Source organism: Onychostruthus taczanowskii, unplaced genomic scaffold (genome assembly GCF_017590055.1).
Source record: "Onychostruthus taczanowskii isolate IOZ18803 unplaced genomic scaffold, ASM1759005v1 scaffold210, whole genome shotgun sequence".
In the NCBI taxonomy this organism is placed as follows: domain Eukaryota; kingdom Metazoa; phylum Chordata; class Aves; order Passeriformes; family Passeridae; genus Onychostruthus; species Onychostruthus taczanowskii.
The window spans coordinates 149902-168767 of NW_024499352.1; the positions used below are offsets into that span (position 1 = coordinate 149902).

Consider the following 18866-nt stretch of genomic DNA (forward strand, 5'->3'; position numbering starts at 1 on the left):
CACCTTCCAGCAGTCATTCCTTCTTCCCTCCCTTCACATGGCTCCCAACAAGAGCCCCATGCTGTGAATAGGGCATGCAATGGCAAGGAGAGGCTCCTGCTGCTCCAAAGTATCTTGAGGGACTGAGTTACAGGATGGCTCGTGCAGTGCCAGTGTACTGCCCGTATCCCAGAAAAACAAGGAAAAGGCCCAGATTCATTAGAGGGGCTGTGTCCAGCAGTGCACTCCTACAGCTTCTTGGAAGCTGGTGAGCCAGAGCAGCCCAGGAGACCTTGGGGTGCCTGAACAGCTCCTCCTGGGCCAGGGGAGCAAATGCTGCTCTGGGGTGTCTGTACTGGCTGCACTGGCACCACTGGGGAAAATAAAAACAGTGTCCAGAATTTAAACCTCCTCAAGACAGCTGGCACTGTGCTGGGGGAGCATGGCATTGGTGAGAACTCCGGCATGGCGTGTGCCTCTGCCAGGAATAAGTGGCTACAAGCAGGTTACCAGCAGGTTACAGAGGTGCCCTATGGACTCACAAGAAGAGGTGCAAACCTCCTCCAGCGATCTGAGAGCATGTGCTTCCCAGAGCTGACAGCAGAACAAAATGTGTAGGAACCAGGCATCTGGTCCAGAACAGCTTTCAAGCCAAATTTAAATCCATGCCAAAGAGAGTACATCTTGATTTTCACATCCTTGGTTTGTGTGGAGAATGTCTGGGACAAAAGGTTTTAGCAAATATGTGTGAGCAGTAGTGGGTTTGTCAGTCCCCTGCCCAGCTCTTGAAGCCCAGCACCTCACCATTCCAGAAGTACAGATTGCTGCCTGCATCCTTCTTCTATGACTTCTTGAGGAGCTCCCTCCTCCTGGAGGCATGGGATAGTGGCAAATCCTTCAGCCTGGGACCTTGAGCTCTGCTCTGGAGCCTGGCACTGACAGGGCTCATGAGGTCCCACCTTCACATGTCCCAACACCTCACCCTAAAAAGCAAAGCAACTTTTACTTAATAATGAATAATAGGAATTACATAAATCATGTCAAGCAGAGACTTTTTAGTGGCAGTGAACTGTTTTTTAACTCAGCTGTAAACAAGGATTTTCAACTCTGAGGAAAGAACTTATTAAATGGAAAGCTTTACATTAGAAACCAGTGATTATGGAAAAGTAGGGTTGGTCATAATAGAAAGCTGATTCTGAACTCCTAATGTGATGCTGGAACTGAGAGGAAAGCTGATCCCCAGACTGTAAAGGTCAAAATCCAGTAAAAGTAGAAAGTTTTAGTGCCTCTGTGGTGTTGATGAGACTGTTACTGCAACATAAATGAGTTCTGGTGTTTACATACTAAAAGTATTTGGAGAAGTGAGAGCCTAAAGGAAAAAACCCAAGAAGAAAAAAATCTGATAATGAAGGTGCATAGCAAAAGAAGAACAAAGTCTATCGACCTCTTCCACAGAAAATAAGAGAAAAACATTCATCACAAGCTGCACAGGTAAAACAATACCAATGGGAGTAAGTTTTTTCATACAGCAGACAAAGAAGCCAATTCAGTAATTCAAAGTGGAAACTGGACAGTAAGTAGAAATAGCTGCTTATTAAAAAATGAAGTGCTAATATTCCTAGAATTAGCTTAGAGCTGAATGTGGTGACCTTTTTAAAACTTTCGGTCTTTAAATCAATCCTGGATCTCTCTTTCCAAATATGTAATACCCAGCTATTACATAACGTCATTTAATTCCACGGAACTCTAAATATAGGGTCTTTAAAAAAATACATGGGAAAAAAGACACCAATCAGACAGCCATGCTCCTCTAACTGGACAGTGGCTAACCCTTGGTGAGTCCCGCTGGTTTGAGCCATGATGTCCCATTGTACCAGTTTACTCTGAGTTTTGGGCTTCATGTGGAAGAACATTGGTTTTGCCAAGTTAGACCATGGATCCCATGGAGTTCATCTGCTATAGGGAACAGCAGATCCCTACAAAGAAAATAAAGACAGGACAAATGTGCAGCAAGGTTTTCTTGGCAGAGCTTTTGAACTTCCAGCTTTCCAGCTGCCAGGGGCTCAGAAAGTCCCATGGACTCATGGTCAGCAGCTTTTCATGGATTTTTTTTTTTTTTTTTTTTTTTTTTTTTTTTAATGTATACAAAATGTAGCATCCCAACCAGGTTGTGCTCAGGACTTCTGCAGCTGGGCTACCCTGAAGGAATCAGTGTCTTTCTGCTTGCTTCAAGCCTGTCCTGAGCCACTATCATTTGGTGTACTGTGGTTCTTGTTTGGGAGAAAACTTGCTCCCAGTACACATTCTTAGTTCTCACCACTTTTCCTTCTTGTCCCAGACACCTTTCACTTGCCCCAGAATCTCACGTCTCATTACTTCTGTCACAGAAGCTGTTCCATACTTCCTGTCTTTCTTACTGCCCTTCTCCAACTCTTTTGGATCCCAAAGTGTTTCAGAGTTGTGTGCAATGGCTGCATATTGTCTTCTCATTTATTCTCTATTTCCCCCTCAGTCATTCCTGAAGTTGTATTTGCTTCCCTGATTGCTCTAAAACTTGAGCTGACACTTCAGTGACTCAGAAGTAAAATTTTTTACCTGGAGTAAGCAGAGCTCATCAGGCCAAATGATCCTCATTGTTCTTCCTACCCTTATCACCTGCAAATTAAATGGCCATTCTTCAACAACATTTTTAGATTCAGTCAGTATCAACAGCCCCATAATTTGATTATGATTGCCAGTTCAGAATAGTCACCCTTTAAAGTACTGAATTAAGTTCCTTTTCTCTTGAGACTCCCAAACGTCTGGAATTTCCCCAAAATCCCAAGATTTATTAAAAATCAGTAGGCTTACTGGTGCAGGTAAAATGTTTTAAAACTCTGACAATGCCAGCACATGCTCCTCATCACTTTCTTATCTTACTGGCATGGGGAATATTTCATTACTGTTGCAAGAAGTGAATTATTCCTTATGGCTTTTTCTCTTACAAAAAATATAATGTTTTGAGAGACAGATAGTCCCACTGTGTTTTGAGATAAAGAGCAGGTCATTTTTCTAGGATTCCAAAGAATCAATTTGTGTTCAAAGTTTCTGTGCCACTGTTAGATTCCATCTTATATTTTCTGGAGCTTACTGATCAAATATTATTATGCTCCTGCCAGTTGCTCAAGTCCTTTCTTTCTCTCCTCTGTCCTTCCTTATACTCAGTGCTTCTTGCCTGTCTCTTGACTTAATCCAGTAGCTGTTCTCACAATGTTCCTGAACCACCAGGCTGTCTGTAACCAGCTGTTTACCTAACAACACAGGAAGTAAAATAATCAGCTAAATGTGGAAGCATGTACTTTAAGTCCTTCCTTGAGGTCATATCAGCTATTCCCCAGGGGGTGTACAGGGCTAGGTGTCTGTCTCAGCCCTGCTTTGCAATCTGTCCAGCTTCATGCTTGTGGGGCACAGGCGGGAATGTGACTTTCCGAGTAGCAGTGGGAGATATGGGGAGTTCCCCTCCTGGTGCCTCCAGGCAGGCAGAAGTGCAGCAAGGAAAAGGAACTGGGTCCAAGCTCTCATCACCTTGGCAATTAAAAAAACTCCCAACAAACCCAGGGACTCTTGTGTTTATTAGGAGCCGCTCCACTCCCATTTTCTCCTGCACAGTATGATCCTCTCATGTCTGCAGCTGAATCCCAACAGGACAGAGGGACCCAAACACCAGTACCTGTCCCCAGCCAGGAGGCTCGTTTGGGACACTGTGCCTGGTGTCACTCACCAGCTCCTGCCTGCACAGACACTTCAGCTTGTTCTTCCAGAGCCTGGCTCTTCCCTCATGCTGTTGGGAAAGCTGCTTACTTTAGTGCTCTGAATCAGCTGCTGGAGCCAAGGGCTGCTGAGAAGAGCAAAAAATGCCAAAGTTAAGCACTTTGTAAAGTCCAGAGCGACCTTTAATCCCAGGCTGCACGTGCCTAGGAGAAGACAGACTGCTTGTGCCTGAGGCCCAGCTATGACATCTGTGATCCACACAGAAGGTCTCATGAATGAAAGTCCCTCATTCTCCAGACTCAGGTTTCTAACCCCTGTGAGTCTGAACTCCCACCACAACACACATGGCCACAGTTAGTGCTGTGGAAAAGCTACTGCTGTTTCTGTCTGTTCAATGCCACTGTCTGAAGTTATTTGCCTCTGCTGAGCTTCTGAAGTATTGTACCAGCAAAGGTGTGGCCAGCAGGACCAGGGCAGGGATCATCCTCCAGTGCTGGGCACTGGTGAGGCTTCACCTCGAATTCTGGGACTAGTTCTGGGTCCCCCATGACAAGACATTGAGGAGCTGGAGCATATCCAGAGAAGGGCAATGGAGCTGGGGAAGGGTCTGGAGCACAGGTGTGATGACAAGAAGCTGGGTGGGTTCAGCCTGGAGAAAAGGACCTGGGGGGAGTGGGGGGGGAAGTTTTTTCATGGAAGGGGTGGTCAGTCATTGAACAGGCTGCCCATGGCAGTGGTGGATTCACCATCCCTGGAGGTGTTCCAAAATGTGTGGATGTGGCACCTGGGGACATGGCTTAGTGGTAAACCTGGCAATGTTGGGTTAAGGGTTGGACTCCATGATCTTGGAGGTCTTTCCACAACCTTAACAATTGTGTGAATCCATGATCCAGCAGCTCGCTCTTGCTCTAAGCCTTCAGCACCTTCTGGCCTGGAGCTCTCAGGAAAGCCCTGGAAGCCACTAGCATGAGAAGGACAGGCAAGTGCTAAGAAATAATTACTTTCACCAAGCCCTCAGAATAAGGGATTTTTTTTACCTGGTAGGCACATAGAGAGAATCACTGAATCATTTAGGTTGGAAAAGACCTCTGAGATCATTAAGTCCAACCTTTGACTGATCCCTACCTTGTGAGCTAAACCATAGCACTGTGTATCACATGACGTTGTTTCTTCAACAGCTGCAGGGATGGTCACTCCACCACCTCCCTGGGCAGCCCCTGCCAATGCTTGACAATTCTTTCTGTGAAGAAATTCTTCCTGGTGGCCAACCTGAACCTCCCCTGGTGCACCTTGAGTCTGCATCTTCTTGTCCTGGCGTTTGTCACCTGTGTCAATTCCCCCAGCAGCACTGCCACCCACCCAGCTCCTGTACACTTGGAGGTGCATCCACTCTGCAGTTCCTCCTGTGTTTGCCCCACCTTATTATTCAGTCTTTCACCCACTCTCAGCCACTGCTGGGGGGGCTGCCTCTCTGCTTCCCCCCGAGAGCCACTTGTCCCCAGGTCTTCTCCCACAGCCACATTCCCTTAGAGCACCTCCTCCTGCTTCTCCCCTCACTGCCTTTAGCCCTTAAGTCCTCCCTAGCTGGGTTCCTGTAACCTGATCACCAACCCTATGAGTTAATCTTTGCCATCTGAAGTTTATGAGCCTTGTTTCACCTTTGCAGAAAAGAGAGCTGTGGGGAAGGTATCCATCCCCTTCTCTCAGCATGGGGAGGACCCAAGTTATGTTTGTCTTCTAAAATTTCTGGAGAAAGATTAATGTTTTGAAGGCATTTGCATGAGCAAACTGAAATGTCTCTGGTTTTATCAGTTAAAGCCTTATTTCTGACTTTATGCCACAATCAATGGCATTGTGTAAAAACAGACAGATGGAAACTGGATGTGCAGAAGTAATATCTTCATTTTTGTTCAATTTAATTAGTTTAATGGCATTTCTCTGGCAGTATGATAGGCAGAGGCTGCTCAGCCTCGATTCCTGGATGGCAAATTATGGCTTAAGATATTATATCAAATAGATTCTAAGAGAAAAAAGCAGTGAAAAGAACATTTTCTGTCCCCTAGCAGAGGGTCAGCCAATTAATCACTGTTATTGTTGACTAAGTCATTTTTTCTTGACAGCTGTGCCCTTCAAAATGACATCAGGGGAAACTGAATCCATTTGCATTACTTCAGCTGGCCAAATCACTGCAGAAAGTTGAAACTAGTTCTGAAAAAAAACAACCAGGCAAACAGGGACATCGGTGAACTTGGAATGACAGAATAAATGGGCTATTCTGAGTACTCAGCAAAGTGCATTTACTGCTCTGTATTTACTGTTTTTCAAAAAATGTTAAGATTATTGTTTATTGGATTTGTTGAGAAGCAATGAAATCTCCTGCAATTTTATTTTTAAATATCATTTTACTACCCAACAGCAATAGTAAATCCATAAAATAACACGATTGACCAGGACTACGGAGTAAAAAAAAATATTGTTTGCTTTGTACATTCTTATTAGTCTTGGCTAAGATGTTATAAAAGCAGTATCTTTTAACACCTTTTATTATACAAGGGTCAAGGGGTTTTTATGTTTCTTAAAGAAAGCTTCAAATAGCCCACATAGCGGGTTCCTGCATCTTTCATATGGCTGCTGTATAAACAAGCCCATTTTACAGAGGAAATGACATAACCATGTAAAAGTGTACACGGAGTTTAGGCACATATTCAAACACTAATGGGAATGCATTGTTTTCAATGGCATACTTTTATGTTTACCTATTGAGCTTAGTACCCATATTTTAGCCAAATACAACAAAAATTATCCACACATACCTGTCTTATAGTGTACTGTTTATTTGAAATTTGGACCCTCACAAAGACTCTCATGGGACAGATAATGACCCTAAAAAGTAAATACAAATGAGGCATTCTCAGTGAGAGAGTGAAACCTGCCATCATAAAGGTGGAAAGCTAAACTTTTAACCTGTATTGCTTTACAGCTCAGGTTTCTGCCATCCAGTTGCTCACACCAACTCACCCACGGGAAGAAGGCCGTAACAATAATTTAGGGTGTCTATCTTTGCACATTATATAATGACCTGGCTAAAGAAAGTAGTGCCAAACTCCTGCAGTCATAGAATCACAGAATCCCTCAGGTGGGAAAAGACTTCCACTAAACCACATCAGCAAATGCCATATCTGCTTGTTTGCTGAACTTCCAGGGATGGTGACTCCACCACTTCCCTGGCCAATGTCAGGTTCCCTGTTTCTCTCCAGTTTCTGTGCTGAGTGCCTTATTCCTAAACCCCTAGGTTTGGAGGGGAATGAAGATTGAGTGAACCCTGCCTGGGTCTTTCTCTTGTGCTCATCCATGCCATTCATGTACCTTGGGAAGTTTCAATGCCTATTTCTGTCCACACACAGATTGCCATGCAAGATCTTGACAAGATTGGCAACAATTTGTGAGAAGACAGAAGTTTGTACTGGGGATTCCAATGCCTCCAGCAATTTACCAATAAAGCACCTATAGGCTAGTACACATGCATCATGGGCAAAGTCAGTAGAGCATTCCAGAATAAAATAGTGTAGAACTGCAATTTCCAGACTTATTGGACAATTTCACAATGTAAATGCACTCTGGACATCTCAATACTGGTTTTATAACTAATTATATAAGCCAAATTTAGACCTAGAAGTCAAAAAAAACCCACCTTATTCCTATGCTCACGATTATAAATTCTTCACTTTTAGCTGAACCAAACAGACCAGGGCTCTCCCTTCTGGATGTCATCACATTTGAGAGACCAGCCAAACAAACTGAATGTCATGTCACCTCCTAACCTGGACACTTGGGCTTAAATTGCTTCTGTTTTGGCCAAAGCCATTTTTGAAGTAATAATCCTTTATGATTCCAGCATTTTACTGTCTGTAGTTACAAATTTGTTTAAACTGATATTACAGACCTACTGGTGGTTTGGTTTTTTATTTTCCTTTCTAGGTATAACTCCCACTAAGCAGAATGTAGGCTTTTGAATGATTGCCAAAGGGTGTTTGGCACCCTTTGTTAGACTTTAGTTTGACAGTATTTCTTTTAATTTTTTCTCAGATCATACTGTTTGCTTTGAGATGATTGCAAAACCTTGGCATATTTTTCCATTTAGATGCTGATATATAATCAATTTAAATACCATTTACCTGAGCCTTTATCTTGCTTTATTCATGCATTGAAAAACTCATACAAGGACAGCAAGAAAGAACCTCAGAGAGGTTTATACCTATTAGGTTTTAGAAACTTTCTGTTATGACCAGCCTCACCAGGACTCTCAGGCTGATCACCAGCTCTGCAGTGTGAACAGAACAGGAATTTTCCTCCTCCGATTTTCAAACTATCATGCCTCATGTGTAACACCAGTGCTCCCATCCACCACAGTTGTTACAGCACTTGATGAATACAGGTGTACTGAAGTAAACTGCCCTATGCAGGCAGTCCTAATCCCAGGAGTTAACTTGTCTCATCTTAGATTTGCTTCAAGTGTATTTAAATAGGCAGTATTTGCTATTTTAAACTGATCACCCTTAGCCATTGAAGAGTGTGTCTGTGTGGTTAGTAACTGGCATGGCACAGCTGTGTCTCACGTGTCAGAGCAGAGACTTCCTTGGGGATGTGCAAACAGCATTCCCAGAGAGTGGGAGCAGCACTTGCCTAAGGAAGAAAGGAGAAAACCCTTTGTCATGGTCATCTAGTAAACCTCTTCAGGAGATAGCTGGAGCCAGTGCTAGAGGAAGCTGCAAACACACCTGAGAACAGCCAGGAGCAGGAAAAGAACTGCTTGAACAGATCAGGGGGGGAAAAAAAAGACTGAGGTACCCTCCTGGCTTTGCACTTGGCAGAGGAATGTTTTCCCTCCTACTGTAGCAACAATAAAAATCAGCGGTATCTAAATCAGGTTTTAGTAAAGCTTAGACTAGTAGTTTTGAAAGACTAGCTGGTGATAAGCAGTTAGTGCTGGGGTCAGTAATTGCTGTGCCTGGCCTAAGGCTCCATGAGGATGAGGAAGAGCAGGACCTGGGAAGGGACACTGAGAGTCCAGAAGGAGATGGGGAATCCCTGCTGGCAGCCCTGACACACCAAAAAGACCCATAAACCACCAGAATTTCTCACACACTTGTTACAAAGGACCTTCAAGTGCTCCTCATTCTGTGTGCCTGTTGCCCTGCATGTTGGGCATTCACCGTCCCAGCAGGAGCAGCTTTCTGATCCCCGGGTTTGCCGCAGGTGGGCAGTCCCTGCAGGCAGGAAAACCAGGCAGCGTCAGCCCCTCCAAGCCAGGCAGTGTCAGTCTCTGCAAGCAGGAATGACCACGGAGCAAATCCTGCAGACCAAACCTCCCTGCAGGGCTGTTCTGCATTCCCGAGCTGCAGGTGAGGGCACAGGGCAGGTCCCCTGCACGGGGGCTCCCCAGGTGTCTGGCAGCAAGGCTGCTTATCCAGGTGCACTAAGCTAAAGGTTAAAGGCTGAGCTACCCAGAGACTGCAGGAGAAAGGGCAGAGATTTTTGTCGCTGTTTATGGCCATTGATCAGGAATTTAGGATGGTTTGCTGCTGGTGTGAGCTTGAGCATGTCCAGACTGGGGTACTAAGCAGAAGGACCTTGGGGGTCATACTCAGCTCCCTGCATCTACCACACCAGTGATGCTGTGCAGAGCCAGGAAATCTTATGACTCAGTGGTCTAAGTAATATCAAACCTTAGCATTTATATTTTGTACTATTGATAAACTCCTTCAGTAATTTCTGTTGGTTCATAGGACCTTTCTGATATGTCTGTAGTTGAACATTTGGTATCTGACTTTGTGGGTGGAAACTACAGGGACAATCCCATTTATAATCCATGTCTGTAATAGATAAAGAGGATATACAAGCACACAGTCCTTAGATGCTGGAATAAAAGGATACCAAAGCTCTTTTGCAACCATCTGCATAACTCATTTTTGCCCTAAACACATCAAGTCACAGTGTCATTCCCCACCAGATCAAACCAGGCCTTCCTTTCAAATCTTTCTTTCAATGTTTCCACAGTTTCTCTCTGTGGCAGCAAAATACACAGACATGTTTTGCATACCCCTGGTATTCTGCTGCATGGAAAAGTCCCTTTCACTTGTATTTATTGTACAAAAACATAAAACAATTTCTTAATTGCGTTATAATTATGCAGAGTTGGACAGCTAGGCACAATGCAGCACTGTGTCAATAATTTATTACATCTTATGCCATAAGTGAACGCTTTTACTATGAGCACTTGAGAACAACTTGGACCTTATACAGAATAATATATTTTGCTACATAATAATGGAAAGGTGGATACTTAAGAAAGATGTGTAGCTTGGAGGAAAACATACATGGAAGGAAACACCTCCTGCATCACCTATCTTTATGTAAAACTTAAAACTAAACCAACATATTATATTTAATGACACCTTTTTATATATGCATAGTTTCAAGAGCTAATCAGAAGGAAATCATATTACAGTGCAACTATTTACACCAAGAGGGGGGCACACCAGAACACAACTCTTCTCAACATTGGGACTCTTTTCTCACATGTATGAATGGACAAAGCACATGGGAATCAGACAGAAATTCATTCTCAAGAACAATGTTCAAGGAACAAACAGGTCATATCCACAGTGCACTGATATCATCTCTATCCACTGCCTCGAGGCTAAAAGCAAGAGATCTCAAGGTGTACAGGTATCATCTTCTCTGTCATGGACTTCACTTAGAGTCAGTCTTGTGTTGCCAGCTGCACACAGCCTTAAATCCAGCTGTGTGACAGCATCCAAATGCTACTGAAATATGTCCATGGAGAGACACAGAAACACTGGATTTATTGCTACATCCTTGTAAACATACTTACCCTAGGGGTAAGAAATCTAGTTAACCTTGTTTGAGGAGAAGTTATGTCCAATGTGTCAAATTACCTTTCATAACATATTCACACGAGCAACTGTTCTGCTACCTACAGCCACACGACTCCACCACCATGTCCTCGTACTGCTTGTAGACCACGTTGTTTGCAGAGTCAATGAAAAGGATGCTGATGGGGCTCAGCCGGGTTGGGACACAGCAAGTCGGGGGCGTGGACTCGGGGTCCATCGAGTTCATTAAAGTCTGGATAACTGCGTGGTTGGTGGGCTCCAGGTGGGATCGGAGGGGGAATTCACAGAGCCCTTCACAGTGATACGCCTCATACTCCAGAGGGGCTATTATCCAGTCATCCCAGCCCATATCCTTAAAATTCACGTGGAGGGCTTTTCTGCTACACCTTGCCTTCAGGTTCTTGGTGGGCCTCTTCCCTTGCCGTGTTGCTAGAGGAGCTCTTCTCTTCCGCCTCTGATTGAATAAGTACTCATAAACAGTTTTGTCATCTTGGCCGGATCTAGCTTTGATTTCATTGAAGAATAAGTCTCTTTTTTTCGTCCTCCCAAACACCAAGAACAGAGCCTTTTCATTGACCTGTCTTCCTGTTCTATTAAATCCCACACTCCTGAGATCAACAGCTCTCCCCCTGTCAAAAGTTTCCAGTTCAAAACACAAGTTAACCAAATTTTTAAAGTTTCTGAACAGTTTCCAGATGTCAAACACTTCCCACTTGGGTGTATCAGTGATGCTGACAGTCCGGGAGTCCAAGAGTGTTGAGGCTTGTCTGTTTGTAGAGCAACTAAATAATTTTACTTGGGAAGTTCTTCCAGAAGAATGAGACTTCCATGTATCAGAAGGTTTTTTTCTCAATATTCGAAGCTCTGCTCCCAGCAAACCATCTTTTTCTAATGCACTGATGTCAAAAATATATTTTTGTTTTCTTATAGTTGGTGCTCGCTCATCTAAAAAAAGCACACAGATTTTTAAATGTATATCAAGCACAGACCAATATCACTTATTCAGTTCTTAATGGTTTTCCTCATATTTGCTTATAAGCCTCAAAATTAGCCCACTGAACAGAAAAAACAATTTTTGCCTAAGGGATCAGACCCATGCAGGGACTCAGAAGAACTCAGGGACTCATGAGCGAAATGAGTTTCTGAGTATGCCTTGTAGAAATCTCCTTTCTTTCACCAGGGGGCATTTTCTACCTTCAAAATTGTGGTTAGTTGTGATTATTATAAAATAATATATATTTTATAATATATATTATATATATTATGATATAATTATATATTATAATAATATATAATAATATATAAATATAATACTTTTTCAGTGCTGAGCATTCACAGGACCTATTTACCACTCATATCCTACTTAAATTACTGAAAGAGAGCTTCAGCGGTGGCCAGGCCTTATGCTGGCTCCAAACATGAGCAGATTTACCCTTAGATGATGAAACAGTGAATTAGTCCTTTAAAACCAGCATCCCCAGGAACTTCCAGAGATAAAGATAATTGTCTAATTAACTAAACCCCACATAATTCACAATTTTTCAAACTGGGCAGAAAAAAAAATTCCTCTCTTTATCCTGACTTTACATACACTTGCTTCAGGTGTTAAAGAATATGGCTGAGCCATATTCATTCCAGTGAGGTGATATTAACAGAGCCTTCCAGTGGCAAGCTGGGAACATGAAGGCAGCACTTGTGAGCAGTGCATCCCCCCTTCCCAGCAGCCAAGCTATCAATGAAGAGATGGCAAACAAATCCAGTCTTGGTGAGTCTTTCATCACAATTCCTTCACCAGCTGTGTTGCTTCCTTGAGAATGTGACAAAACTCTTAGCAGTGTCACTGGAAGCAAGATGGGGCTCCCAAAGCAGGGTGGGGAGGTGAACATTATTCACTGGGAGGCTGATTATTTCTCCTGTGAAAGCAGATACTAGCCCAAATTTCCAGAAGTGTTTGGAACAGGAATGTTAAGCTGCAAGTTCTGGAGTCCTGGATGTTATTACCCTTGGTAGCCTGTGCTGAGCTGTGGGCTCCTTGGTGCTATCTGAAACTTTTAAGGTAGCACAGATACAGCCACCCCACAGCATAATGACCCCTGGGTCTGCAGTGTAGTTCCTCACAATTCTACCTTGAACAAACCAGACTGGGGTTCTTTGACAGAATAGCTCTGTTCTTAGCATATTATATGTTTTTAGGCACACTACAATTTAACATTAGCTGTTTCCATGAGCAAGTTTCCAGCTAGCTAGAAAGAAAATAAGACAAAAATGTGAAAGGTTTTTAAACACCTAAGCATTCAAAGACTGATTGATTTTCCACAATATGCATCTAAAATACTTCCTAAATGTTTTCTTTGGCTGCCACACAACCATCTAGTTCTGCCTGTAAATGAGTTTTCCAAGATAAGGCAGGAGATATATTATAATAATATATAATAATATATAAATATAATACTTTTTCAGTGCTGAGCATTCACAGGACCTATTTACCACTCATATCCTACTTAAATTACTGAAAGAGAGCTTCAGCGGTGGCCAGGCCTTATGCTGGCTCCAAACATGAGCAGATTTACCCTTAGATGATGAAACAGTGAATTAGTCCTTTAAAACCAGCATCCCCAGGAACTTCCAGAGATAAAGATAATTGTCTAATTAACTAAACCCCACATAATTCACAATTTTTCAAACTGGGCAGAAAAAAAAATTCCTCTCTTTATCCTGACTTTACATACACTTGCTTCAGGTGTTAAAGAATATGGCTGAGCCATATTCATTCCAGTGAGGTGATATTAACAGAGCCTTCCAGTGGCAAGCTGGGAACATGAAGGCAGCACTTGTGAGCAGTGCATCCCCCCTTCCCAGCAGCCAAGCTATCAATGAAGAGATGGCAAACAAATCCAGTCTTGGTGAGTCTTTCATCACAATTCCTTCACCAGCTGTGTTGCTTCCTTGAGAATGTGACAAAACTCTTAGCAGTGTCACTGGAAGCAAGATGGGGCTCCCAAAGCAGGGTGGGGAGGTGAACATTATTCACTGGGAGGCTGATTATTTCTCCTGTGAAAGCAGATACTAGCCCAAATTTCCAGAAGTGTTTGGAACAGGAATGTTAAGCTGCAAGTTCTGGAGTCCTGGATGTTATTACCCTTGGTAGCCTGTGCTGAGCTGTGGGCTCCTTGGTGCTATCTGAAACTTTTAAGGTAGCACAGATACAGCCACCCCACAGCATAATGACCCCTGGGTCTGCAGTGTAGTTCCTCACAATTCTACCTTGAACAAACCAGACTGGGGTTCTTTGACAGAATAGCTCTGTTCTTAGCATATTATATGTTTTTAGGCACACTACAATTTAACATTAGCTGTTTCCATGAGCAAGTTTCCAGCTAGCTAGAAAGAAAATAAGACAAAAATGTGAAAGGTTTTTAAACACCTAAGCATTCAAAGACTGATTGATTTTCCACAATATGCATCTAAAATACTTCCTAAATGTTTTCTTTGGCTGCCACACAACCATCTAGTTCTGCCTGTAAATGAGTTTTCCAAGATAAGGCAGGAGGACAAAATCTGCAGCAAAGTTGTGAGATTTCATGTACATTAAAAAGAGCTATTTGACTTTACCAAAGTATGATTATTTTCCAATACTCTCTGCATTTATAAGCACACTCAGACATCTCTCTCTGTTCACACTCACTCACACACAAGCTCCTTTCTTACCTTGTCCTTTGTCTATAAAGCTGGTTATTGTATTGGCCAGTCCAGCCTCCAGTTTTACACTTCCATTAACACCCTTTCTTTCTGCATCTGAGAGAGTCCTGTACAAAGAGAGCATGTATTCATGTGGCGTTATCGGGGGATGTCGGAAAGTTTCCTTAGCTTCCCTCTGGGTTACAGGCTCTTTAGTCTTTTTGGTTTTGAAAGAATCAGTGTCAGTACTGCTTGTGCCAGTTTTTTTCAAAGCCACCTTGCTGCTAAGATTTTGAACCTTTGGAGTCACTGTCCTTACTCCAGAAGGTCTGCCGGGGAGATGTCCTACCTTGCCCTCCATGGCTGCTGTTCTTGAGGGAACCTTCTTTGAGTCATCATTCTTGGCCAGCAGAGCTCCAGCCTGAACAGCACTGCTTTTAGTCCTGGCCTTTGAGGTCCCAGCACTGTATCCATGGCTTGCAGTCCTCAATGTACCTGCCCGTGCGGAGGGGTTCCTCTCCTTTCCTTCTGCTTTCAAAAAACCTAGTTTAGATCCTGGATTACCCTGGCCTGCTTCAGAATTACTCAGCGCTCCAGGAACTAGATCCAGAGACAGCCAAGTCAAATGCCAAAGCAGTAAAGTGAGAAAATGCAGGATTTTCATCCTCTGGTCTTCCTCTGAATGCCACTAAAGAAAAAATCAGAAAAGGTTCCTCCAGTTTGGCAGAAGAAAACATAAAAGAAATTAAAAACCAAAGTTAGCAAAAATGGTTTTCTTTTGAGATTAAAACATTTCAAATATCGTTGTTCAATACTTGTATCCAGTCCCATAGTGGAAATGCTCATGTACTCAGATACGATCTCCCCTGACTTTAGTTAGCAGCTATAAAGAACTTGTTCTTGAAAAGAGAAAGTTTACCACCTCGTTTTCTTCTGTAAAACTGACTGAAAACTTGAAGGAGTCTTGTTTAAATCCGAGGGTTTTTTTTTTTTTTTTCCAAGAAGGAAGAATGGCGTAATGCTGCCTCTGTGTTAAAAGGTTTTTTTAAAGTTTTGAGTTTTGAATCCTTTCCAGTGAAAATATTTCACACACAGAGGCCTGCAGGTGCTCAGAAATCTTTTACAAACCTGAACTCTGGAATTGGAAACGGAATTCCAACAAACCTATTTAATTACTCTCTGATGTCATGCTGTCTAAACTAATTTAACTGCGATATATTTCTTAAAAAAAAATCTTCTTTACCCTTTTCATTAGCATGAGTCATACTCTGCCTCATGTGAAACAGCTCCACAGGCTCAAAACTCCAGAGGATGCCTTTTCAAGTGGCAGTATGACCTCTGCCTCAGCCCTCGATGAACTTCACATTTAGACAGGACAAACTGCAAGATCAACAACTGAGAGCTGTCACACAGTCCACTGGACACATACATAAACTAATTTAGAAATAATTCATGTAGCTCTTTTTTCAGAGAACCTTAACAGTGGCTTCATTCCGTCCCCCCGTGACTGAAGGGCTGCGCTGCAACACAGGCGCTTAACGAGGGTAACATTTAATTTTACACAAACTCAACAGGGCCGTGCCCGCAGTCAGTGTATTTTGGCTTATTTATTGCTGTGCTTAAAAAAACCCGTGTCAGCCCAGCTGGAGAAGCAGCTCCTGCCGGAGGGGATGCCCCGCGGGGCGGGCGCGGTGCAGCGGGGCAGCAGTGCACCCTGCAGGCAGCCATCCTCCTCCTCCTCCTCCTCCTTCTTTTCCTTCTCCACAGCCACTCGGGAGCTGGAGACAGGCCGAACCCCGTCTTTCCTCCGAGACTGCTGAACAGCAGCCTTTGTTTTAATTTTAGACGCAAAATGTCCAAGAGCTGCTGACCCCGGGGCCCCAAGAAGGCTGCAGGTGAAAACCAGCGCTCCTCACTGTCAGGGCTGTCCTGCAGCTGTCAGCCAAGTGTGTCTTTCATAACCTGCAAAAAACGAACTGTTGTTCTAAACGAGCCTTCAGGAAAGGAGGCACTGTGCTGGACTCAGCAGGGATTACTGGGACCCATTTCTCATTTTACACTGATGCTAAGCCCAGTCCTTCTCCTGCAATTTCTTTTCTTTCCGAGTTAAGATGAAAGGAAAAAGGTGCACCACCTTTTAGCTTGTTCTGTGTGTGCTTAGCATTCCCCACCCACCCTGACCAGTATCAGAAACACTGAACTGCTTTCAGAAATGACAACCTGCATGACATGAGGAGCTCTGAATGCTTCACTTGTTTTGATGGAGGAACTGAAGGATAGAAGAGTTCAGTGATTTTACAGATGTCACAGATAAGGTAGATTCACATCATGATCCTCCTCCTGATTTTGATCTGAAGACCCTTCCTCTGATGTCAGTTGTGATTTTGATATTTCCCTACAAAATAAAGCAGCTTCTCCTGAGAGTCACCTCTGGTGAAACCATTCCCCAGCAGTCACTCCACAGCATCCCATGGCCCTCCCAGCCATGCCATCACTTTATCCTTCCCATACTTCCCACCTTTCTGCTGGGTGGTGTGCTGTGTCTGGTTCTGCACCTTGTGGGTATTTATCAGCTTGCCAGTAAGTCACAAAAGTAGCTAAATGTTGAATTTCCACTTTTAATCTATCCAGCTTCCAGTTTTCACAATGCTTTTAAGAATTTAATATCTTTAAAAGGTCATTTGCTCTATCAAACTTGGCTGAGATTTGCAAACAGATTTAAGAGATGGGACGTGAAAGAACAGGAGGTTGGACAATGTGATTACATGGGCCTTGTCTTAGTAAATCAAATTAAAGCATGATCATTGATATGCTCAAAGAATATTTACATGTCTGAGCTTAAAAAAATCTTAGTGGGCTGAAGAGAGTTAGACAGAAAGAAAAGGAAAAGCAAGCAAAACAAGGTGTGCAAACTAATCTTCCTTTTTAAAAGAGTCTCTCTTGAAGCAAATGCCATCCCAGTGCTTGGAACCACAGGAGCTCAGATGCTGTAGAGTGCACTGAGCCCCACAGACCGCAGAGTGGAATGCTGACCCTGAACAAGACCCACAGACTGGGGGTTTCCATGAACCCTACACCTAAGTGGAGTCATTCCAGCTGGCTAAACTCAAACTCCACTGATATGTTCAATATGTAGCTAGAAACCCTCCTGCTGGTGAGGCTCTGGATACAGGACACAGTGGAAGTGGTGTTCCAAGCCTCTCGCTGCTCACCGCCAGGCACACTCTTGTGCACCCTCGAGTGGCCAGGTCCATGTAGCCCACCTGTCCTTCTGAGCCTGTTCTGTGACAGCAGCTCCTCCCTCACACGGTGTGGGTAGGGATTTGAAAAGGGAGGGCCACCTGTGTCCCTGCTCCCTGGAAGTGCCTTGCCTCCTGTTCTCCAGATCCTGACGCTATGCCTACATGAGCTGTGATGCCTCCTTCAGTTAATCTCAGCCCTTCTGGATGTCCAGCATGGTCTAGAGGAAGGGATCACTCTGGGGAGCCAGAGGAAGATTTCATAGTGTTGAAAACACTGTCATTCCCTCAGGATGAGCAGCTCCATTGCATATGTGATGCCAAGAGTTAGAATTTGCTCTCTGCTGCAAACTTGCAGTTGAAGCTGCACATGGAAGCCTTTATAGTGATCTATCAGGAAATTCATTGTCCTTTCCAAGGTGGACTAATTTCCAGAAAGGACTTACAAGATTGAGTTAACTCCATATATTAAGCCATTTGCTGTCACATTGTTTTGCTTATTGAAACTAATTATCATTCTGTTTCTGGGAGGATTTAGACCTCTGCACCATTGCACTTGGGCAACTGTTTTTTAAAAGTGTGAAGTTACAATTTAGGAAGGAACTTAACAGCTCTGTGCTTTTCAAGAGGAAATAATTACACAAAACTTGTTATAATTAAGATGTTATAATTAAAACTTGCTTATCTTGGGCCGGAGCAAAACAAATTTAATGATGTTTCCACTTCCATGTGAAGGTGGCATAATTTAAAACACTGTGCTACAATGTTGTGATGTTAAATAAAAAAATTGGAAGTCCAATGAAATAATTGTGTCATTGTTATTAAGAAACTTGGCTACATCTGTGAACAGTAGTGAACTACAAAGCACAGAATCATAGAAACATGGAATATCCTGAGTGGGAGTGTTATTTTTGTTTCTTGATTCCACAGATGTACCTAATTTCCCCAACTCTGAATTAAGTGGAAATTAATTTTTTTCCTAATTTTTGGTACCCCTGCCTGCTACCAGTTAGAGAAATTCAGGGTTTGTTTTAAGCTTCTTCAAGCCTATTCACTAACAGAGTCCCTCCATTTGGTATACAATGTTAATTGGCCTAAGCTCCCTTTGATAGGTATTGTTCATTTTTGCAATAGAAGCATGTTTAAATGGTTCCAGATTTGAGAGATTCCGAGATCCCAAATTACTTCGCTGATGCTGACCAAAGAGAATTTTGTTGGCAATTCATTTATTCCACCTCTTAAAAAAAAAAATCAAAAAAAACCCACCAAAACAAAACAGAATGTGAGTGATGAAGCATTCACT

General features: G+C 43.1%; 1 protein-coding gene across 1 annotated transcript; it reads right to left on the reverse strand.

Moving 5' to 3' along the window:
* Nucleotides 1-10700: 10700 nt before the first annotated feature.
* Nucleotides 10701-14988, reverse strand: GDF5 (growth differentiation factor 5). Its single transcript, XM_041404509.1, has 2 exons — nucleotides 14355-14988; nucleotides 10701-11591 (listed from the first exon to the last, which is right to left on the reverse strand). Exons 1-2 carry the CDS (start codon nucleotides 14986-14988, stop codon nucleotides 10723-10725), a joined length of 1503 nt encoding a protein of 500 aa, XP_041260443.1. The 3' UTR covers nucleotides 10701-10722.
* Between the last annotated feature and the right edge of the window lie 3878 nt (nucleotides 14989-18866).

Excerpts from the sequence above, each read along its gene's own strand:
- GDF5 (XM_041404509.1), bottom strand. The coding sequence starts at position 14,988 with ATGAAAATCCTGCATTTTCTCACTTTACTGCTTTGGCATTTGACTTGG. Across the intron at positions 11,592-14,354 it reads CTTTATAGACAAAGGACAAG|ATGAGCGAGCACCAACTATA; the intron begins GTAAGAAAGGAG and ends TGCTTTTTTTAG.